The following is a 22,524-nucleotide window of genomic DNA, read 5'->3' on the forward strand; positions in this document are numbered from 1 at the left end:
AGAATACCACGTTTAGGCCGCGTAGAAACATACTATTGTTAAAAATGTTGATTTGGCCTTTAAACTTGAGTTTGAAAAAAAACTCTTGGCACTTCAGGATATCAAGGCGGCATCCCTGCGCACTTTAACCTCCATTGTCCATTTGGAGCGAACACCCAAGCTTTCCAACATCATTGACTGCACCGGCACCGCCTCCTACCATGGCTTCTTGCCCGTGTTGGTGCGCAACTGTATACAGGCAATGATTGGTGAGTATCCCCCTTTGCTAGCAGTTGGCTTGGCACCTCATACTAAGGAGTCTTCTGAACCTCTCCTTTCCAGATCCTTTGATGGAACCTTACCCACATCAGTTTGCAACTGCACTGTTTTCCTTCCTCTATCATTTGGCCAGCTACGATGCTGGGGGTGAAGCCCTTGTCTCTTGTGGAATGATGGAAGCCCTCTTAAAGGTATACCTACATCTCTTGTCAAAGGAGTTCCTTTTTTCAACAGCATGATTTTTTACTTCACAGGTGATCAAATTTCTGGGAGATGAGCAGGACCAGATCACTTTTGTAACGAGAGCGGTTCGGGTCGTGGACCTCATCACCAACCTTGACATGGCTGCCTTCCAGTCACACAGCGGCCTTTCTATTTTCATCTGCAGACTAGAGGTAGAGTCCCAAGGGTTTGACATGTACAATCATTGAAATGTAAATATTCCTTCTTAACCATTCCCTTCTCCGGCATTTGACACACACAGCATGAGGTGGACTTGTCAAGGAAAGAGTGCCCATTCGTCATTAAGCCAAAGATCCGAAGGCCAAGGCCTGCTGTCGAGTCTGAAGACATGGACACAGACATGGAGAGTAAGTCAGCTAAAACGAATCACTTTTTAAAATGGTATTGATCATTTAGATTGCATTTAACATAACATGATTAAATAAATGAAACAGCGTCTGAAGTTGCCATGGAAAGCAGCCCTGGGCCATCAGCGGCTTCTGCTTCCAGACCGGAAATGGAGCAGAGAGCACTGAGCAGCACTGCAAACACGCCCCGTGCAGGTAGACACGCGCAGTATAATCTGATGCAAAACAACACAGACACTTTTGAAATATTTCGACTATTTATGTCCTTTTCTGCAGGCATGCAGTGTATTCCCCAAAGGGCAGCTCTGTTAAAGTCAATGCTGAATTTCCTGAAGAAAGCCATCCAAGACCCTGCCTTCTCTGATGGCATCCGCCATGGTGAGTCATCCTCTACATCCAGAACCGCGCAGCCTAAAGCTCCACCTAAGACCTTTGCATGCAGTTTGCTGCTGCTGCTAATGTTTCTGTGGTCACTTTTGTATTTTCTTTCAAGTCATGGATGGATCCTTGCCTACCTCACTCAAACACATCATCAGTAATGCAGAATACTATGGACCCTCGCTATTCCTTCTTGGTGAGTTCTTTTTAGCGCTTCAGAAAGTGTTTTATTAAGAAAGACTTTTAGAATCTCCTAGAAAGACATTGTTTTGTGTTATCACGTTACTGCTTGTTGTGTTTCCGAACAATAATAATGCTGTTTTTCTTTTCTCCTGTCTCTTTGGGTTTGTAGCAACCGAGGTTGTGACGGTGTTTGTGTTCCAGGAGCCATCCTTGCTTTCCTCCCTGCAGGATAATGGTCTCACTGATGTTATGCTCCATGCCCTTCTCATCAAAGATGTGAGTTATGGCAACCTAACTTTGGGACATTTAAAACAAAACAAATAAATGAATACCTTGTTTGTCAGCTGAGTTTGGCTCTAACCAATTTAAAATGATCAATCTAGCTTCGGGAACATTACCTCTGTGACTGCATGCAATCGTTAAGTGATGCCCTTTAATGTGCATTCTTAATCTTTCACTTGAATTAGGTTCCTGCTACTCGTGAGGTCTTGGGATCTCTCCCTAACGTGTTCAGTGCTTTGTGCCTGAATGCCCGAGGGCTCCTGTCCTTTGTTCGTTGTCAGCCCTTTGAGCGCCTCTTCAAAGTGCTCTTGTCTCCCGACTACTTACCTGCCATGCGACGGCGACGCAGTTCTGACCCATTGGGTGAGTTGGCTTTTGGTGCCATGTGTTTTCAGTGCCTTTGTAGCTTGCTCAAGTGATACATTTGTCCCTACCTGCAGGGGACACTGCATCAAATTTGGGAAGTGCTGTAGATGAGTTAATGAGACATCAACCAACTTTGAAGACAGATGCCACTACTGCAATCATTAAGGTAGCTTTAAATTTTGAAGATACCTCTTTTGTCGTATGATTGTGGCTATACATTCTAATAAAAGTTGAATTGTTGTTTTAGTTATTGGAGGAGATCTGCAATTTGGGCCGAGCTCCAGAGTATGTCTGCCAGAAACCGTCTATCCAGAAAGCTGATGGTACTGTGACTGTGCCACCAGCACGCTCCAGCCATGCTGCAGAAGAAGCTTCAAGTGAGGATGAAGAGGAAGAGGAGGCCCTCCACACATTTAGCCAGCAGCAGGGGGAAGCAGAGAGCAACAGACAGTCAGTGCCACTTGAACTGTATGACACTGGGTTTATATGACAATAGAGCAGCAGCTCTGATATACATTTTGTATGGACGGATGGTTTAAAATGCATTTTGTACTTGGTGTATGTCACTCTTCATTTTAACACATACCTTCTTTCAGGGTGGTGGGAACTGAGGAGCGAATACCTATTCCTTTAATGGATTACATTTTGAATGTGGTGAGTCTTGAGTCTTTGGTGTAAGCCTTATAACTGTTGTAAAACAATGACCGACATGTGATATGGATCTTTTCTAGATGAAGTTTGTGGAATCCATACTTAGCAACAATACGACGGATGACCACTGTCAGGAGTTTGTGAACCAGAAGGGCCTGCTTCCTTTGGTCTCTATTCTGGGTTTGCCCAACCTGCCCATAGATTTTCCCACTTCAGCAGCCTGCCAAGCTGTTGCTGGTGTGTGCAAGTCCATTTTGGTGAGTCAAATCTCACTTTTTTACTTTTCTCCCTTTATATGTGTGAGTAGCTCCAAACAATTGAACTGTTTTAACTGACATCCTGAGCATACTTCCTGCTTTCATTCCATTTATGAAGACACTCTCACATGAGCCTAAAGTACTTCAGGAGGGATTGTGCCAACTCGACACTATTCTGACATCTTTGGAGCCACTACATCGGCCAATTGAGGTTCCTGGTGGATCTGTTCTGTTGAGGGAGCTGGCTAATGCTGGCCATGTGACTGATGCCACATTGTCGGCTCGTGCCACACCCCTGCTACATGCGCTTACTGCAGCGCACGCCTACATCCTAATGTTTGTCCACACGTGTCGCGTAGGACAGGTAAATACTTTCAGAGTTTATTTGATCCCATTCTCTCTCTCTGGTTTACCAAGTTGTTCAAAACAATGCCCCTCCCCTTCTCCGTTTCAATAGGAAACTATCTCTGCAAATGACGTTTTGATTTCGTGTTGGTCATTCTTTGAATGTGTCTGTTTGTCAACAGAGTGAGATCAGGGCAATCTCAGTAAATCAGTGGGGATCCCAATTGGGTTTGACTGTTCTCAACAAGCTGAGTCAGCTCTACTGTTCACTGGTATGGGAGAGTACTGTTCTGCTCTCCCTTTGCACACCTAACAGGTATAAGCACAATTAATTACCTCCTACATTGTATCGCCTTCGCCCACCATTACCCACCTGATGCTTTTGTCTTTAATAGTCTGCCTCCAGGCTGTGAGTTTGGGCAAGCGGACATGCAGAAACTCTTACCCAAAGACGAGAAACCCTCTAATAGTGCTACGGCAACCACAACACCTGGCTCCAGGAGAACAGGTTACATAGTCATTTATTTCAGCTAAAATCAAAGGTTTTGTGTGCACCTTTGGAACACACTTTGTCATCTATTTTTATCAATAGAATCTGAGGTGGCGGAGCCTTCTACTGGTGGACTATTGGAGGGTATGGGTTTAGATGGCGATAGCTTGGCTCCCATGGAGACAGACGAAAGCACCTCAACAGACACTAAGTCGAAGTCCAAGCTTACCCCTGCAATGGCGACGCGCATTAAACAAATAAAACCCCTCCTCTCTGGTTAGCTGATCAAGTTTTTTAGCAAAGCTTCTGAACAGATTGAGCTTTCCTGCAATAATTACTGTATGTAATGTTTGACTGATGTCTTGACTGCCTTTAGCGTCATCTCGGTTGGGGAGGGCACTTGCTGAACTTTTTGGCCTGCTGGTGAAGTTGTGTGTCGGCTCTCCAGTACGTCAACGTCGTTCCCACCATGCCACAAGCACAGGCACAACACCCACACCTGCAGCCCGAGCCACTGCTTCTGCTCTTACAAAGCTCCTCACTAAGGGTCTGAGTTGGCAGCCCCCACCCTATACACCCACACCTCGCTTCAGGTAAGAGCATGTTGCACGAATTATGTAGCTTAACAAGTGGTAATTGTCACATAAGTGTTCTTGTGCTTTCACAGGCTGACTTTCTTCATCTGCTCTGTTGGCTTCACATCTCCTATGCTGTTTGATGAGAGGAAATACCCATACCACCTCATGCTGCAAAAGTTTTTCTGCTCTGGTGGACATGATGCCCTATTTGAGTCAGTTGAGCATACAGCTATGAACTTGTATCGATTCTAATTTCATATATAACAGGAATTTCAACACTTGGGTGTTTTTTGGGGGTAGGACGTTCAACTGGGCCCTGTCAATGGGTGGAAAGGTTCCCGTGTCTGAGGGTCTGGAGCATACTGAATTACCAGATGGGACAGGAGAGTTTCTGGATGCTTGGTTGATGCTGGTGGAGAAGATGGTAAATCCGAGCACTGTGCTAGACTCTCCACATTCGCTGCCAGCAAAGATGCCAGGGGTCACACCAACCACACCCCAGTTCAGTGCACTTCGGTTCCTCATAGTAACCCAGAAGGTAAGTTTTCTTTAGCTGTGCAATGCAACGAAGTCTAATTTTAACCATGCATATACCCTTAGCAAAGATAATTATAAGCACACAAACACAAAATGTCAGCATTGTACTTGCCATTTTGAACACACATTTATTAACGTCATATTCTTTGATGGTGACACAGTTACCAACTGGTTAGCAAATTTGCCTCAAAGTTCAGAGGTTGAGGTTTTGAAACAGGCCTCCGGCCTTTGTGTCCATCAAGAGACTGCGCCTAACAGCACGTAATGTCGTTTTGCGCTGTTCGAGGATGCATGCCAACGTCATGTGTGACCCAGATCCGGTCTGTCGTCTGATATGAGCAGTAGGGTCTGTCCAAAAAAAAAAAAAAATTCAGTGTTCCACAAAACATTTGGAATCTTTCATCCTTGCTTTTTGAGTTGGTAACGGTTTGGTTAATGGCTAAAAATTGCTACGTTGGGGTTTATTCTGTCGGTGTTTGAAAGTGAATTGGGAGTCCATCAGTGACGCACAGACAGACCTTCCGTATTTACGGACTGCCCATCGCTGAATGCTACCACTTTTAATGATATGGTGAGAACATGTAAACTCCACACAGGAAGGCTGAAGCCCCAATTTGAACCCATAACCTCTGCACTATTAGGTACGTGTGTTAACAAGTCATCCACCATCATCAGTCATCCTCAGATATTATCGGATGGTCGGAGTAAACATGTAAAAAAATATATATTTTTCAATCCACAGTGTGAATCAGCAATCTGGTGACAACCATGATGTTGATAACAAATGTCTTTCTTTTAAGGCTGCGTTTAGCTGCATCCGCAGCCTGTGGAATAGGAAGCCGCTGAAAGTTTATGGAGGCAGGATGGCTGAATCCATGTTGGCCATTCTTTGCCACATCCTGCGGGGGGAGCCAGTTATCCAGGAGCGCCTGGCCAAGGAGAGAGAGGGCACAGCACGTCCAGATGATGAGGGGGCTCCTTCTTCTTCCCTGGGAACAAATGCAGCCCCAGGTGTAGCAACAATCAGCGGTGAGACGGCAGCAGCCACGCCACCAGCTGCTGGAGTGCCACCTGGCGGATCAGTTGAAGAGTCAACCAATTCCACTCCAAGACGTGACCCCCAGGTTAACCAGGCGCAGCTTACACAGGTATGTCAGATTTTATTTTTGAGGCACTTGAGTCAGCATGCAAATCTAAATTCGAAATTCAGTTCTTGAGTTTGTATGGTACTCTTGAGCCATTAAACAAATTTCATCTGTTTATTTTTTCAGTTGTGAACATAGTTTTTTCCTGTTACAAAATAAAAGTAATATTTTATATTTTAGCTGATGGATATGGGTTTCTCAAGAGAGCACGCCATGGAGGCCTTATTGAACACCAGTACCATGGAGCAAGCCACAGAATATCTTCTGACACATCCCCCTCCTCACCTTGGGGGAGCAGTAAGGGTAATAATGTTTAGACACAATCGGCACACACTTTTGAAATAATCATCATTCCAACTAAGGCGACTGGCAATGTTGATCGTTGTTGGTCTAGGATCTTTCCATGTCTGAAGAGGACCAAATGATGAGAGCAATTGCGATGTCACTTGGCCAGGAAGTCAGCATGGAGCAACGTTCCGACTCCCCTGAGGTGCGTCTTTCTTGCTGCTCAAAAGTGTGTTAAAAACCTGACCATTGGCCGGGAGGTGGCATGTCATGAATGAATAGACAGGAGACAAGTTGCTGAATAAATGATCTCTTAGGAAGCAGCACGTCGGCGCGAGGAGGAGGACAGGAGAGCCAGGGAGCGAGCGGAGGAGGAGGAGGTACGCTGTTTGGAGCGCTTCATGGAGGCTGAACCCCTGGACCCGCAAGAGCTGCATGCCTTCACAGACTCTATGCTCCCTGGATGCTTCCACCTTCTTGATGAGCTGCCTGACACGGTCTACCGGCTCTGTGACCTGTTGATGACTGCCATCAAGCGGAGTGGCCCCGAGTACAGAGACCTCATCCTTGGCCAGGTCGTCGATCAGGTCAGTGATTTCAATTTTCATGATTTCTAATGCTTTTCCTTTCTCTCATTTTTTTATTTCATATCTGTGTTTATTATGTTCAAATAGTCAAATTTGAAGTTTTGTGATGCACCTGTATACTTGTATAGAAACACTTGAGAGCAGATGAGCCATTAAATGATTCAAACCATCGTTTGAACATTTTTTGGCTGTATTTTAGGTGTGGGATGCAGCGGACGTGTTGATCAAGGCAGCTGTGCCTCTCACTACAAGTGACACGAAGACTGTGTCTGAATGGACTAAACAAATGGCGACACTACCCCAGGCATCAAAGCTGGCCACTCGCATTCTGCTGCTCACGTTGTTATTTGAGGTAACTAGAATGTTTTTACAGTAGCACAGCAAATGTATATCCCAGTCAATGATCATATTTGTTTTTTTTTTTTTTTTCTGTAAAGGAACTGAAGCTCATGTGTACCACAGTGGTCGAAAAGAGTGGCATTCTGGATTTGTTGATTAAGCTGCTTGAAGTGGTACAGCCCTGTCTGCAGGCAGCAAAAGAACAGAAAGACATACAGACACCAAAGTGAGTTTCCAAGGGCTCCAAATAGCCTTTGACATAAAGAACTGCATAACCAAATTAATACAAAAATGCTGAAACTTGGTCATTTTTCTACATGTACTGCAATATTCACTGTCTGCAGGTGGATTACACCAGTCTTGTTGATTATTGACTTTTATGAGAAAATGGCAGTATCTTCAAAGCGCAGATCACAAATGAACAAGGTAAAACATTCAGCTGCTTCATAAATGATAGTTGCACTATATGTGAGCTGTGTTAAGCTTTGTGTGGTGTACAATCCATGGCTACTACTAATAAGTTGCACTGGTAATTTTTCTTCAGTATCTTCAGCCGAATGGGAATAACTGGAGATGGTTTGATGACCGCTCAGGCCGTTGGTGCAGTTACAGCGCTTCCAACAACAGCACTATTGACTCTGCATGGAGGGCTGGGGAGAGCAGTGTTCGCTTCACAGCTGGACGCAGGCGATACACAGTTCAGTTTAACAACATGGTGCAGGTATGCAATAACGCATTGTACAAAAAATGGGGATAACCTCTCGAGCTTCAATATGGGTTATTTTCTAATCAAGATTCAAGGTCATCTTTATTGTCAAATATGCTTTATGTATGACATGCAGCATAGATGAAATTTCCTCTCCATCCTCAGTGCAAACATGCATGCAAACATGCTGTGCATTAAACACACAGCTAAGACAAGTTAGCAGCTACACTGTATAGAAGACATAATATGTAATCTGAACAGTATAAACAGTATAGACAATGTAAACAGCATAAACAATGGCACTTGTGGGTAAAGTGAGGTAGTGCATTGTGCAATACGCAGATGTCGGATGATGAGGGGAGGGGCATAGTCTGTGACAGGAGGCAGGGGTCGGGCAGAGGCAGAGGGCGGGGAGTGCGGGCAGAGCAGGGAGGGAGTTGAGTCTCTAATCTAATGACAATGATCGTTGGTGTAGGTAAATGAAGAGACTGGTAACCGGAGGCCAGTGATGTTGACTGTTCAGAGACTTCCACGCTTGGCCAAACCGGCCAAAACCAGCTGCGTAACAGACTCTGAGCGAGAAGAGGGAGACCGGTGCAAAGCCGAAGAAACTCAGGCTGACCTTGAAATTGGGGTGGCAGTGGAAATGAGTGCCCCCAAGGATGTTTCCAGCCATCTTAAGGAGGTGACCTCTGGCTCCGCATCATCCCAGGAGTCGGACTCTTTGCAAGGCTCGGACATCATCGGCCTGAGTGACGACATGACCACCGTTCTCATCCGCGCTTGTGTCAGCATGATTAGTGTCCCGGTTGACCCAGACACCCTCCATGCTACACTGCGTCTCTGTTTGCGTTTGACGCGAAATCACCACTATGCCATGATGTTTGCTGAGCTGAAGAGCACCCGAATGATTCTTGGGCTCACACAAACCTCTGGTTTCAATGGCTTCACACCTCTTGTTACCCTGCTCTTCAGACACATTATTGAAGATCCAGCTACTCTTCGGCATACTATGGAAAAGGTTTACGTCCCTTCTCATTTTCCTTATTTTTCTCACTGCGTGAGTTATGTCAATATATATTTTAAAGAGTTCATCTGTTGCTACAGGTGGTGAGATCTGCAGTGACCAGTGGAGCAGGTAGCACCACCTCAGGAGTGGTGTCAGGCAGCCTTGGTTCAAGGGAAATTAATTATATCTTGCGTGTCCTTGGCCCTGCTGCCTGTCGTAACCCAGAGTGCTTTGCGGAAACTGCCAGCAATTGTGTCCGCATTGCTCTCCCTGCACCCCGTGGAGCTGGCACAGGTATATTATAATTTCATAGGGCTGTCCATTTGTTTTGCTGACCTGCATTCCTTCAGTTTGGTTTTCTGTCTTTCTGTAGCCTCTGATGACGAGTTTGAAAACCTTCGTATTAAGGGGCCAAATGCCGTGCAGCTGGTGAAAACGACTCCTCTGAAATTGTCCCCACTACCTTCTATTCCGGAAACTATCAAGGAGGTCATATATGATATGCTCAACGCCTTGGCTGCGTATCATGCGCCAGAAGAACGTAAGTTTTTTTTTAATTTTATTTTTTATGGGGTGTTCTAGGGCTGTAACAAATACAGTCAAACCTCGGTTTTCGAACATCTCTGTTCTCGACCAAATTGGTTTTCGACCAAAAATTTCGAGTTTTTTATGCCTCGGATTACGACAGAAAATCGATTCTCGACCAACCTGAGCGCACTTGAATGCGCCACTTGACTCCTCTCGCCTTCCTTATACGAGGAAGTGATGCTTCATCAGGTAGACGAGGAAGTGACGCTTCCTCGTGTAGCGTTCCATTGTGGGCAGACGTGTTCAATAAAGATTTTTTTTTTTTTTTTTTTAAGAGCGTGGTTTCGGTTTTCGAACAAATTGGTTTTCGGACAGCCTTCTGGAATGGATTATGGTCGAAAACCGCGGTATGACTCCTCTACAACGAAACCTGCATGGGCGAAAATACCCCCTAATGTGAAAAAAATTTCATCCATGAAAGCCATTCCCACTTTTCTGCTCCCCCTACGATGAAAAATCCCCCTGTACCATTATATGAAATCTTTTTCTCTGCTCTTGCCTCGCGACGAGATTCACTACAACGATAAAAATGAAAGATGGAGGAAGCAAAATAAAATACATTATCGAAGAAATTGATGTAAGTGAAAGTGAATGCTGATCGTAAATTTCGCAATTTCTTTCCCTTTTTTTCTCTTTGTGCACAACTGCACATTGGCTATACAGTACAGTACTGTGCAGTATGAAGTGTCTTTGCGATTAAGATTGTTTGATTTCAAAAATCATTGATTTAAATCAGCTAAAAATTAACAAATCAATACTTTTATTTTCTATCAATTATTTTTTCACGAATGGATAGAAAATTCGAATGTTGCTTTTCAACATAACCAAAAAGTGTAACGGATTTTTGGGTGGGTTTTTTTTGTCTTAGTTTTGTATCATTAAATTTATTAATTACATATTCATAAGGTGTTACAGTACTGTATACGGTAGACATATTCATTACAGTACTGTTATGCTTCAGGTGCATTTTATAGAAGTAAAGTTTGAAATCAAATTATCGATACTGAAACTTCCTTTTTCATAAGAGTATAAATTACCTTTTTAAACCAACAGAATGGAGTGATTAATACAAAAATTGTATGTTAATGTTAAACAATATCAAATGAGTGTATGCTCATATTTATGCACTACGTACAGTATTGAAATAAAAATAAAGAATACACATGTTTTTGTGTGTGTGTTTGCATCTGCGATAAAATTTGCTACAGTGAAAACCCCCCTGATGTGAAAAAAATGTTGCTGCAAACTGTTTAGCGTGTCAAATTATTACATTGCAAATAATTAGTCATATTTAGCACGTTATGTTTTAATCATGTTAATCTAAATTTGAATCTCTAACTTTATTGTTTCTGTAGGTGGGGTGCCTTTTTATAATACTGTATCCCTTTTTATGTGTTGGCTTCCTGTGTTCGGGTTGTTGAGGGTGGGGAAACAGTGGTCAGTCACAGCCTGATGCGGACATTGATTGACTGTCATTATGTTTGGGCTTGTTTAGCATGAGATGATAGGCTCCCATTGGAGTTGGGAGGGCCAGGTAAGCAGCGGAGAGGTGAGGAGAGGTGAAAATGGAGGAACATGTGAAAGTTCTCGGCCCAATGAATGGAAAATTTACATTCCAAAAACGTCCTGACGGCACTATTGATAAATGTAGTGTTGTGCCTAATTTGTAAGAAGGAATTTGGTTACCACAGAAGCAGCTCAAGTTTAGCCTACCACATCAATGCAAAGCACACAGTCGCGAGTGCAGCCACACCTAACGTTAGCACCGAAACCGTTAGCAATATAGTGAGCCATAGCAAAACTCTTTGCCAAATTTAAACTCGAACACCCCGCGTACGACGCATGAAGTCAGCATTGCTGCTGTTTCCTCTCTAGCGAGAAGTGATTGATGTTTATTTCAGCACTTTATTTTGGAATGATGAACAGTGTTATTTCTGAAGTGCTAATTTACAGCACTGTGATTTAAGGGTCTTTTATTTTTTTTATCTGAAGCAAGTTCAGTGTTCAGTACTTGTATTGCTGTTTTTGATATATGAGCCTAAGCAATTTTTATGGACCTGGTGTTCTATTTTATTTTTATTTTGTAATTATTTGGAGATTTACAAAAACAAACAAAATGGTGATATTCACCCTGGTAGTCGAAACTAAAAGTTGCAAGTAGGACTTGGGACTAGTCTCAACTACGGCAGAAAGTGAATGGCTAGGACTGCATCTGTTCGTCTGTTTAAAAACAAAATACTTTATAATGCCACTTTTTTTGTCTTTTTATCTACCTCGATAATGTAATGAATTTAAAATGAAAATAGGGGTTTTCTCGGCAATTGTTAGGTGAGATTAAAATATAGATTAGATCAATTAGTTATAGATCATAATTCATTAATTTCACCATTTTTAATCTCTTGACAGCACTAAACAAATAATCAAATAGCTCAAATAATTGTATTTGAAAATAAAAGTGAAGCAAAACTCAACCGCTAAGATTCCGTGATCACCTTTCCATATGCACCAAGGTTACTACATACTCTTGAACCACTCATTATGGAACTAAGTTGGCGCAATGGTGATGACCAAGGATGAAAGAGTGTATTAAGTACAGAAAATCCAAATGTTGGGATCATTTAAAAAGAAAAAATGTCTTCAATGTGTCTTCTGCAAACCAGGACATGCTTGCGCATGGCGACAATCGCCGGTACAGAAAATGTAAACATCCTTTGCTGATTCAACACAGACTGCAACCTGCAGTTCGAATGTTTTGTAATGCCTCACAAGTGGTCAACGAGAGACACAACCACCTACCAGTGGATTGAACAAAACAAGTCAACACATAAGGACATTGAATCACTTTCTGCAATGACAACTGATACCCAGTGAATCAATGCGCAGTCTGCGCCAACAGCCAACTAACTACATGCACACGACACTCACCAAGCCAATCTCCGTCCCCTAAAACCCCAAACATTTAAAGTACGATATTGTAGCGCACGCATAATTTGTTTGTTAAATTATTTGTTTGATTAATCGATAGAATAATCTGTAAATTTTGCTGTGAATATATTGAATCGTTCACTTGCTGCATCCCTTGTGTCATCACATTCAGTGTCAGTTATTTGAACTTAATAGTGAAACTTTTTGTTGTTTTTGGTGTCATAGCTGAGCGTCCAGAAGAACGTGTTGCAGCTGTTCCTGGTAGCCAAGACCTTTGCCAGATTTTGCAGGATGTCGGTGATGATGTTTACCAACAGTACCGTCTCACTCGACAGGGCAGTGACTTTGACTCCCAGTCTGCATTCCATATCAATGTGAGCTTTATCAATGATCAGAAAAATTTCAATTGGTTGCAGTGAGACCGTATAAGTCATAATGGGCACCTTTTTCCTAGACTCAAGTTTTTGCTGCGGATGGAGCTGTGGCAGAGTCTCCCCAGTCTGGCACACCGCAAGGAGAAGGTGAAAACAGATTTATTGTAGTTGTCTCACAAAGCAGCCTTTTAAAAAAGTAGACCTTTTTTTTGACGATTTACATTGTGTCATTTAACTTATGTGAGACTGATATATAGACTGCATGCATGTCCTTAGTCTCTACACCTGAAGAAATGCGGGAGGAAAAAAAGGAGCAGGAGGGAGATAAAAGCAGCAGCTCAGAGGAGGCTAAAGCTGCAAAGGTAAAGGCAAGCAAACCCCTCATGCCTACCTCCACCATCCTGAGACTGCTGGCTGAACTGGTGCGCTCCTATGTTGGCATTGCCACACTAATAGCCTCTTACTGCTACACTGCAGGACAGTCAGAGCTTATTAAGGAGGTGGGTAAAAAAAAAAAAATCTGCTTTGTGGTGTCTTTCCTTTTAGTCCAAATTTTCTCTTCACTTGTTACATGTCTGTTCCAACAGGATTGCAGTGTGTTAGCTTTTGTGCTCGACCACTTGCTACCTCATACCCAAAATTCAGAGGACAAGGACACCCCAGCCTTGGCCCGTCTTTTCCTTGCTAGCCTAGCAGCCGCTGGCACTGGCACCGATGCTCAGGCTGCTTTGGTTAATGAGGTGAAGGCTGCCCTTAGTCGAGCCTTAGGAATGACAGAAGGTGCTGAAAAACATGCTAGGTAAGCACGATTTGTTACAAATGCACTCTGATGGTATTAAAAAAAATTGGTGATGAAAACGTCCGCCTACCAATCTGTCTCCCACAGGCTTCAGGCAGTGATGTGCATAATCAGTACCATCATGGAATCATGTCCCTCCACGTCCAGTTTCTATAGCACAGCAGCAGCCAAGACGCAACACAATGGCATGAATAATATCATACGGCTATTTCTTAAGAAAGGACTGGTCAGCGACTTGGCCCGTGTGCCTCACAGCTTGGATTTGTCAAGGTACATGATTCTTATGTTGAAGTTGGCCTTCTTATCACGTTGGCGGCATATTATCGTCATTTATAGCACAAACAAATGTTGCTGCCGTTTGATCCACACGGTCAAGTTCATCTCCTAGGTGAAAAGGTCAAGCTGCTGAAATATATACCAATCAATTGAGCTACCGTATTTTCCGGATTATAAATCTCTCCGGAGTATAACTCGCACCAGCCATAAAATGCAAAATAAAGAAGATAAAAACATGTCGCATTTTGGGGGGAAATGTATTTGATAAAATCCAATACCAAGAACAGACATGTCATCTTGAAAGGCAATTTAAAATAAAAATAAAATGGAGAACAACAGGTTGAATAAGTGAACGATATGCTAACGTTACATGACGCATAAACAACGAACCGAGAATGTGCCTGGTGTGTTCATGTTACATATTAAGAGGTATTCAGATAACTATAGCATAAATAACATGCTAACAAGTTTACCAAACTATCAATGTCACTCCAAATCACTAAAGCCAATGAAATCTTCAACACCGACAACTCCGGAGGTAGAAGATGCGGTGCTCCTCTTCTGAGTCGCTTACCTCGGACTCATCGGCGACTTATCAACACGGGCGTAGAGCGCCCTCTTGCGGTTTAATGTGAATATAATAAGTGAAATGATATAATAATGTGTTATTAATTTCACACGTAAATCACCTCAGAGTATAAATCGCATCCCCAGCCAAATCATGAAAAAAAATGGTGGTTTATAATACGGGAATTAAAATTCGGTGGGCCATAGCTCCCAAGCCCCTGCTTGTAGTCGGGAGATGCGCATTATGTACTGTAGCAATTGGGAACATTGTGAAGTTGGTCACATGGAATTAGTCTTGAATGTGACTTGGATTAAGATGCGGAAACCCTAAAGATTTTCAGAGAAAATAAGCCTTTGTATAAGTTAAGGTGGTATTTTTGTGTACACCATTTGCTGTAAAGTATGGTTGAGTGATTCCTAATAATTTACATTTGGTCTTGTTTAGCCCCAACATGGCCAACACAGTGAATGCTGCCCTTAAGCCTCTGGAGACTCTGTCTCGCATTGTTAATCAGCCCAGCAACTTGTTTGGGAGTAAAGGATGTTCCAACAAGAACAAGACCGAACATGACACAGCGGGCGCTGCAAGGGATAGCAACAGCAACACGCAAGATCAAGGTATCCCCACACTCAACCTGGCACACAAGATGGTTTGGTTCACAGAAGACACAGCAGACTATCTGGTGCTTAAACACTCACATCTGTGACAGGCCACCCACGTAAATTACATACACTAGTTGAGTTTTGGGAACAAATATCATCCAGTTCTGATTAAAATTGCTGCTTTTGTGCCCTCTAACTCTATCGCTTTATCTCCCTCCCGACACAGGAGGATGATTAGTGAATTCCAGCCGGATTTGGAAAGATATGTTTCTGATGTCTCTGGCATCTGTTTACAGGAGAATCTGGGGAAGCGGAACCAGTTGAGGGCAACCACAGGGTGCAGGGAACAGACAGTGACTTGATGGATGGAGAAACAGAGGGTGATACGGTGGTCATTGCTGGTCAACCAGAGGTACTCAGCACGCAGGCTATGCAGGTGAGTAGCATTGTTTTGTACAGGATATTTACTTCGATTTCACTGCATCATGTAAACAACATGGAGTTGCCGCACATGCCATGACGATATTGACATATGCATCAAGGTGGAGAATGAGTTGGTGGATCTGATTGATGAGCTACTCGAGAGAGATGGCGGTACTGTGAATAGTACAATCATAGGTAAGCCTTAATGAAAGGTCCGCATTTATTTGTACGGGAGAAATGATCAGAAAGCAAAGAATTCTTTCCCGATTTTCATGTTGTGTTTCAGTCGGGCAAAGTGCTGAGGATGAATCTCAAGAGGATGTGCTGATGGAAGAGGCCCCCTCCAATATTAGCCAGGCATCCACTCTTCAGGCAAACCGAGAAGGTGAGTGTGGGGAGAAGACTGTTTTAATATTTAGTATGCTGTAAAATGTGCTCTGGTTACAATTCGCCTCTATGATTAGATTCTATGAATATCCTGGAACCAGAGGATGAGGAGCACACACAAGAGGAAGATTCCAGTGGCAGCAATGATGATGATGACAGCCAGGATGAAGAGGAGGAAGAGGAGGACGAGGAAGAGGATCCGGTTTGGAGCAATATACGGCTTTATAAAGTGTTGACTCAAGTAGTGTTGCTTGTAAATAAACTTATGACTGCCACTTGCTCTCAAGGATGATGAGGAAGGAGATGAGGATGATGACGACGAAGGTTCAGAGATGGAGTTGGATGAGGATTTCCCTGACATCAATGCTGCACCTCATATCCGCTTTGAAAGATTTGACAGAGATGATGACCTCATCATCGAGTTTGACAACATGTTCTCCAACAATGGTTAGTAGACATACCTGTTTTCACTTGTAATATTTGAATCAGCAATGATTAGTTGCTAACATAGACATGGGAAAACGTCATCAACACAAATGCTTGAACTAAATTGCAGATCTGTTCCCTCATGTCTACCTACATTTTCTCTTCTTCCAGCAGCTGACATCCCTCCATCCCCAGGCAACATCCCGAGCTCCCACCCACTGATGGTGCGCCATGCTGACCATGGTTCCCTCACCCTAGGCGTAGCAGGCACAAGCAGCCGTCTGGCACAAGGCATGGGCCGCAGCCAGCGGACGCTTAGGCAGCTTACTGCCAACAGTGGGCACACCATCCACGTCCACTACCCTGGAAACCGCCAGCCCAACCCTCCACTAATCCTGCAGAGGTAAGAGTTGAGCAGTCTATTGATGTTTGAGCTCTTCCAGAGCATCAGCAATCTAGTTTGTCAACATTTCCACTCTTTAACCACATGTAGATTGCTGGGCCCCAGTGCTGCTGCAGACATTTTACAGCTGTCCAGCTCTCTGCCTCTGCAATCTCGTGGTCGAGCTCGTCTTTTGGTCGGAAATGAGGATGTCCACATCATTGCTCGTTCCGATGATGAATTTGACGACTTCTTCCATGAGCAGAGCAGCACGGGGGGTCAAGCGGGTGAGATCACTCAAGCTTTTTGTTGTTGTTGTATGGTCTTTTTGTTCAGGAGTTACTGTAACTGTTTCATGTTGGATTTTTGTTTCTGTCTAGGCACCCTCTCAAGCATTCCTACTGCCTTAACGAGATGGACGGATGAGTGTAAAGTGCTGGATGCTGAAAGTATGCACGACTGTGTCGCAGGTAAAAATGTTTCAGTGATGATGCTTACATGATCAACATGCTGCTGCACTGAAAGCTCTATCACCATTAGTGTTGTGGTCAAGACCACACCAACCAAGGCCAAGACCTTATCAAGACTGGAGTAGTGAGACCAAGACAAGACCCACGACTTTTGAATGTCGAGACCGAGACAAGACAATGACTGTATATATCAAAGGGAAAAAACAAAACGGAACAAAATGACCAGTATCTTCTTTTTTCCCCCGATTACATTTGCAACAATAACAAATTCAGCTAAATAATACAATGAAGCAAACCTTGCAAATTTCCCCAGTGTAGGACAAATAAAGTTTATCTTATCTTTCATTGTATACGATTTTTCTGGGGCTCAGTGTCTCTGGTTTTCTTCATCCACTCTCTATGGCACTACAGGCAAGACCGGGAAGGCAGTGCAGCACCTGCATTCTCCTGTTTCTCACTGATCACAGTAGTCTTGACTAATCTTGGTCAAAAATCCTGAGTTCGCCCTGTACAAGACCAAGTAAAAATGCATTTGGTTCAGAGATGAGACGAAGACCATTTAAAAAGTGCTCTCGAGACCCAAACTGATCCTGAAATACATCACTCGTCGGCAAATGTTATGGAGTGTATTTGCGCTGGAGAACAGACAAGAATCGGAGACCAATGCTCTTAATAACTTAATAAAGATCAGGGATGCATGATTTTATGTTGGGATTTGTCGATGATTAGACGACGATTGAAGACTATGCATTTGGGCCGGGAGATAATCAGTGAATTGAGGTTAAGCACAGTATGATTTATTAATTTTAAAGCGGCACTTAATGTACCAACAACATGGCCGTTTTTAGCGACCTTTTTGGGTGTGTTCGGACCTTTCATAGACTATGGACAGCAACAACAAAAATCAGACATAGAATGTTCATAGAAACACATCAATAAACAAGTCACAATTCAATGTGAGCAACTCTCTTAATAAAATTGTTAATGTTAGGTTAATAATTATGAATTTATTTCAAAATTGGGAATACTTGTCCACGCTATACAAATGATACACATGATCATTAAAACAAGTGAGGGTTGTGTTTTACATATGTTTTGACAAAAAAAATCAGTGTGGAAGCCTGTTTAAAAAAAAGAGAACATTCTGTGGAAGTTAATGCTTGGAAAAGAGATGTTTGAAAATGCATTTAGTAACAAAAAATAAAGCAATACATATTGAATGCCATTTGCTTTTTCTATCAGTGAAATTTGATTAAAACAATCTGCTTTTTGAATAAAAATCTGAACTTTGTAAAATCCTGTCGCCTGGCCCTACTTTACAGAGGACTAGTAATTGGGTATCTGTACTTTAGTGACTGCAGTAGCATCAACATGTTCTATGTTCTGTAATTAATACGGTATCTGTGCAAGAGCTTGTCACCTTTTTAAATAATAGCATCAACCAAAACGAAGTGGTTACATATCTTGTTTTCAGTTGTGAAGGTGCCAATCCTGCAGCATCTGGAAGGTCTGCGAGATGAGGAGTTAGAAGAGCGGAGGGAGAAGCGGAGGCGCCAGCTGGCTGAGGAGGAAGAGACCAAGCAAAACGAGCGGAGGACCTCTGGAGCAGAGCAGACCCGGGAACAGAGCTTGCAGGTAGGTTTGCACATTGCAATGCATTACTGACATTATTATACACATCCGGACATGACTTGATTAATTTGCAACAACAAGCATTCACGTTTTCTTTGTTTTCTGCTTTCGTGTCTGTAGGGTTCTGGATTAGGGACAATTAATGGCGCAGAAAACACTGCAGGTACTGACTTGTTGAAAGGGTTTCACAATTGTTTCTTTTGATTGAAATGGTTCCATCTGAAAGAAATCACAAGGCATCAGGAGTCAGCAATGCGTGCTCTGGGATGAGGTAGTAGTTTGTATAGTTTTAGGATCACACCAGATCTGGGAGATAACTATACAGTCTACTGTCTTTCTTAGGGCAGCGCCACAACATCTTGGCCTTATCATGTGCAGGAAAAGATCTGCTCTCTGAATACATGCATCTCATTTTGAAGATGGTTTTGCTGTGGTGAGGTAGTAAGTTGTGTTGTTGTTGGGGAACAGGATTGTACACCCCGTTCAGGAGATAACTATACAACTTACTGCCTTCCTCAGTCGAATTATTTGTGTTGCTATTCCTCCTGTATTTGTGTTAGATTAAACTTTCGCCTGAAATTGAATGCGAAACCATTTGGGCCATCTACAAACAAAGCATGATGGCTGCTCTCTTACACAAGTTGGCTTCGGAACCCTTTCCAGGGTCATTATGGGGACTTTGACTCTCATTATGAGAGCTGTCAGTTACTATTTTGGTTACCTCTAATATAGTTACTCAGGAGATTTAAGAAATGTTAGGAAACGCTCTATGTGATGCAGTTCACTTCAGTTTTGATAAAAACAATTACATTTCTAAAGACAGCATAATTGATACAACACTTACATTGTGCAAGTGGTCAGAATGTTGTGGCTTGTGATGGTACATTTATTAAAGAAAGAGTGAAAATACACTATATTGCTAAAGGTATTCGCTCACCTTCCTTGACTCACATGGGAATTTGACATCCCGTTATTAATCCATCGGGTTCAATATGAAGTCGGTCCGTCCTTTGCAGTTATAACATTGTCAACTCTTCTAAGATGTCGCCTACTAGGTTCAAAGTATATTCATATAATATATTAAATATAAATTAATAAATATAGTACCAGTAGTGCTTTATTTTCACATTACATTTCATATTTGATTTTAACTTTTGATCTGCACAATAAATGTCCAAATGAGAATACAGTAGATTTTTAAAAACAGCTTTGCCAAAGGAACCACACAGCTCATTCAGAAAATCTAACTTCAAAGTGAAACTTACATTTGTTCTTGAAATAGCCCCACTGAAAATGTTTCTAGACAAGCTAATAGTTTGCTGCTATGCACGACGTGAATTTAAAAAATGATTAAGTAAAAAAAGGAAACAATTTGTTAGATTGTCATATTTTTGTTTAATAAAACCTTTGCCTCAAGTGCCTGGAAGTAACTTGCAAAAATGTACTTCACAAAATGGTCAATGTATAGCAAAGGTGTTCCTCATTTCATCTTGGACAACAGTGTTGTACATGAAAATGCACCAGAATCAGATTGGTAGATTTCTTGTCTGTTCTGAATGGGCTCCGATATTTAGAACTTACTTAGTATTTTTTTTTTTTTTCATTTCTAAGTAACAGTTGTAATGGCTTCAAAGGCTGTGCGACAGAAGGTAGCCATGTGGTTTTTTTTTAAATTGTTTGTTTTGGGGGGGGTTTTTTGTGCTAATGTCACTCTCCAGAATATCCGAAATATTAGTCAGCAGTCCTATTGTGTGTTTTGTCACCTTTTTCATCTGAATTGTATTCATTTACCCCCCCCAAAAAAAAAATATATATATATATATAATATTTCTCATGTTAATATCTAAACACACTGTGTGATTTCCCATATTTTTGTCTTTTTTTAGAGGGTGAGCAGTCTCAAGGAGGTGCAGTATCTTGTCTGGACCCACCCAGGCTGTCAGAAGGCTTCCTCACTGCTCCCCCTTCTACAGAGGTTACTCCCACTACCCCAGCTCCCCATGAACAAGCCCTAGTTTCCTTGGAAACTGCAATTAATCAACAGGTCCACCAACCGATGGCTGGCCTGCTGTTGGCCGAGTCACATGCCGGCTCATTGGCGGCTCTGGCAGGCCTTCCGCCCTTGTCTGCAAGTGACAGGCCTAGTAGTGAAGCAGAAGCATCTCAGATGGAAATGTCCCCAGCACCCACAATCGGTGAGAGAGCCATAGGAGGTGGTGGTGGTGGTGGAGGAGTATTGTTGGAAGAAGGCAGGGAAGGTAGACTAACTCTCTTACAAATTATCCATGAGTAAGGGTGCATTCATAATTTAAATCAACAGTGCTTAGTTGTAACCAGTCATGTTTTCAGAACACAATCTCAACTCAGGTTGACAGTGAATAGAATACTTTATGACAATCTCTTACCGTTGGCAAACTCCCACCCCCTCAGCCTCAAGCCCGGATATGGTGGAGACCTCAGAACCTCCAGTAGTGGGTGTGTCACGATTGGAAGGGTCACCAATGGACACGAGCAGCCCTGCCTCTGCCACACAAGATGAAGCTATTTCCAACCCTGCCCAGACTGTCCTTGTGTCTCAGGACCTGTCTGGCGGTGGAGAGAGTGAATTGACCAACAGGCAGACCAGTGCAGAGTCCGAGTATGTTTTTGTGTTGTTGTTTGTTTGTTTACAAATGTTCCATCTATGTTGATTTTAAAAATGTTTCTTAAGAAACTGTCTTCATTTGATTAGCTCCACTTCGGTTTCATCTGCTGCTGAAGCAATAATCAGGAGTGACAGTGCTGACAGCCAATCCCAGGCTATCCAAGATCCTCTCCCATCCACAAGCAATGAGGAAGAAGACCCACTTGCAGGTACAGGTGGTTATTCCCCCCAATATGCACATCCAGACTACTGATCCCACAATACATGATATCATAGTTGTGAAGTTTCAAATTTGCTCTGGTGTTCTCTTTGCCTTTGCAGGAATCAGTCTTCCTGAGGGTGTTGATCCATCTTTCCTGGCAGCTCTTCCTGAGGACATTCGAAGAGAAGTGCTTCAAAATCAATTGGGAATAAGACCACCATCCCGCTCAGCTGCTGCGACCAGCCTGCCGTCTTCTACTGCGCCTGTACTCACAGGGCCTGGGGTTACAGAGGTCAGCCCTGAGTTCCTGGCTGCATTGCCACCTGCCATACAGGAGGAGGTGAGAAATTACTGGATAACACAACTTAAAAGGATATGAAATAGAAGTGACAATGTGATTTTATAGAAGAAGGAGTTAAACTAAGTTTGCCATTGATCATTTTAGGTCCTTGCCCAGCAACGAGCCGAGCAGCAGCGCAGGGAGGTTTCCCAGCAACCCACACAGGGAGATACACCTCTGGACCCAGTTACCTTCATCCAGACGCTGCCCTCTGAGCTGCGACGTAGTGTGCTCGAAGACATGGAGGACAGCGTGTTGGCTGTGATGCCACCTGACATCGCAGCTGAAGCGGCAGCCCTGCGCCGAGAGCAAGAGGCACGGCAAAGGCAACTGATGCACGAGAGGCTCTTTGGTCACAGTTCAACATCGGCGCTCTCAGCCATCCTGCGCTCACCAGCATTCACCAGTCGCTTAGGGAGCAATCGTGGCGTCCAGTACACTCGACTGGCTGTGCAGAGAGGAGGCACATTTCAGATGGGTGGTGGCTCTAACCACAGGTA

The 22,524-nt window shown here is 43.1% G+C and overlaps 1 protein-coding gene across 10 annotated transcripts in view; it reads left to right on the forward strand.

Annotated features, from left to right (window-relative positions):
- huwe1 (HECT, UBA and WWE domain containing E3 ubiquitin protein ligase 1) overlaps positions 1 to 22,524 on the forward strand; it is a 48,421-nt gene that overhangs the window by 13,948 nt on the left and 11,949 nt on the right. For 5 of the 10 annotated variants that reach the window (XM_086121230.1, XM_086121242.1, XM_086121237.1 and 2 more), the window contains 52 exons: positions 98 to 248; positions 322 to 449; positions 513 to 653; positions 743 to 848; positions 936 to 1,043; positions 1,125 to 1,226; positions 1,342 to 1,422; positions 1,579 to 1,685; positions 1,877 to 2,054; positions 2,132 to 2,223; positions 2,305 to 2,525; positions 2,654 to 2,711; positions 2,789 to 2,965; positions 3,084 to 3,329; positions 3,493 to 3,626; positions 3,706 to 3,818; positions 3,903 to 4,076; positions 4,177 to 4,393; positions 4,468 to 4,590; positions 4,679 to 4,916; positions 5,716 to 6,063; positions 6,241 to 6,363; positions 6,455 to 6,550; positions 6,663 to 6,932; positions 7,132 to 7,284; positions 7,370 to 7,497; positions 7,616 to 7,697; positions 7,816 to 7,992; positions 8,453 to 8,998; positions 9,085 to 9,280; positions 9,360 to 9,527; positions 12,725 to 12,873; positions 12,954 to 13,020; positions 13,150 to 13,373; positions 13,461 to 13,672; positions 13,760 to 13,942; positions 14,961 to 15,133; positions 15,415 to 15,554; positions 15,661 to 15,736; positions 15,828 to 15,926; positions 16,006 to 16,130; positions 16,216 to 16,375; positions 16,526 to 16,757; positions 16,848 to 17,023; positions 17,117 to 17,206; positions 18,681 to 18,841; positions 18,959 to 19,001; positions 20,725 to 21,096; positions 21,269 to 21,476; positions 21,570 to 21,691; positions 21,804 to 22,024; positions 22,130 to 22,521. In XM_086121230.1, the coding sequence (XP_085977356.1) occupies positions 98 to 248; positions 322 to 449; positions 513 to 653; positions 743 to 848; positions 936 to 1,043; positions 1,125 to 1,226; positions 1,342 to 1,422; positions 1,579 to 1,685; positions 1,877 to 2,054; positions 2,132 to 2,223; positions 2,305 to 2,525; positions 2,654 to 2,711; positions 2,789 to 2,965; positions 3,084 to 3,329; positions 3,493 to 3,626; positions 3,706 to 3,818; positions 3,903 to 4,076; positions 4,177 to 4,393; positions 4,468 to 4,590; positions 4,679 to 4,916; positions 5,716 to 6,063; positions 6,241 to 6,363; positions 6,455 to 6,550; positions 6,663 to 6,932; positions 7,132 to 7,284; positions 7,370 to 7,497; positions 7,616 to 7,697; positions 7,816 to 7,992; positions 8,453 to 8,998; positions 9,085 to 9,280; positions 9,360 to 9,527; positions 12,725 to 12,873; positions 12,954 to 13,020; positions 13,150 to 13,373; positions 13,461 to 13,672; positions 13,760 to 13,942; positions 14,961 to 15,133; positions 15,415 to 15,554; positions 15,661 to 15,736; positions 15,828 to 15,926; positions 16,006 to 16,130; positions 16,216 to 16,375; positions 16,526 to 16,757; positions 16,848 to 17,023; positions 17,117 to 17,206; positions 18,681 to 18,841; positions 18,959 to 19,001; positions 20,725 to 21,096; positions 21,269 to 21,476; positions 21,570 to 21,691; positions 21,804 to 22,024; positions 22,130 to 22,521 (8,807 nt within the window). The remainder of the gene's footprint in view (positions 1 to 97; positions 249 to 321; positions 450 to 512; positions 654 to 742; positions 849 to 935; positions 1,044 to 1,124; positions 1,227 to 1,341; positions 1,423 to 1,578; positions 1,686 to 1,876; positions 2,055 to 2,131; positions 2,224 to 2,304; positions 2,526 to 2,653; positions 2,712 to 2,788; positions 2,966 to 3,083; positions 3,330 to 3,492; positions 3,627 to 3,705; positions 3,819 to 3,902; positions 4,077 to 4,176; positions 4,394 to 4,467; positions 4,591 to 4,678; positions 4,917 to 5,715; positions 6,064 to 6,240; positions 6,364 to 6,454; positions 6,551 to 6,662; positions 6,933 to 7,131; positions 7,285 to 7,369; positions 7,498 to 7,615; positions 7,698 to 7,815; positions 7,993 to 8,452; positions 8,999 to 9,084; positions 9,281 to 9,359; positions 9,528 to 12,724; positions 12,874 to 12,953; positions 13,021 to 13,149; positions 13,374 to 13,460; positions 13,673 to 13,759; positions 13,943 to 14,960; positions 15,134 to 15,414; positions 15,555 to 15,660; positions 15,737 to 15,827; positions 15,927 to 16,005; positions 16,131 to 16,215; positions 16,376 to 16,525; positions 16,758 to 16,847; positions 17,024 to 17,116; positions 17,207 to 18,680; positions 18,842 to 18,958; positions 19,002 to 20,724; positions 21,097 to 21,268; positions 21,477 to 21,569; positions 21,692 to 21,803; positions 22,025 to 22,129; positions 22,522 to 22,524) is intronic. The other 5 variants (XM_086121246.1, XM_086121241.1, XM_086121239.1 and 2 more) reach the window with 5 other exon arrangements.

This window comes from Hippocampus guttulatus, chromosome 1 (genome assembly GCF_054856545.1).
Source record: "Hippocampus guttulatus isolate MCC_2025c chromosome 1, RoL_Hgut_1.0, whole genome shotgun sequence".
In the NCBI taxonomy this organism is placed as follows: domain Eukaryota; kingdom Metazoa; phylum Chordata; class Actinopteri; order Syngnathiformes; family Syngnathidae; genus Hippocampus; species Hippocampus guttulatus.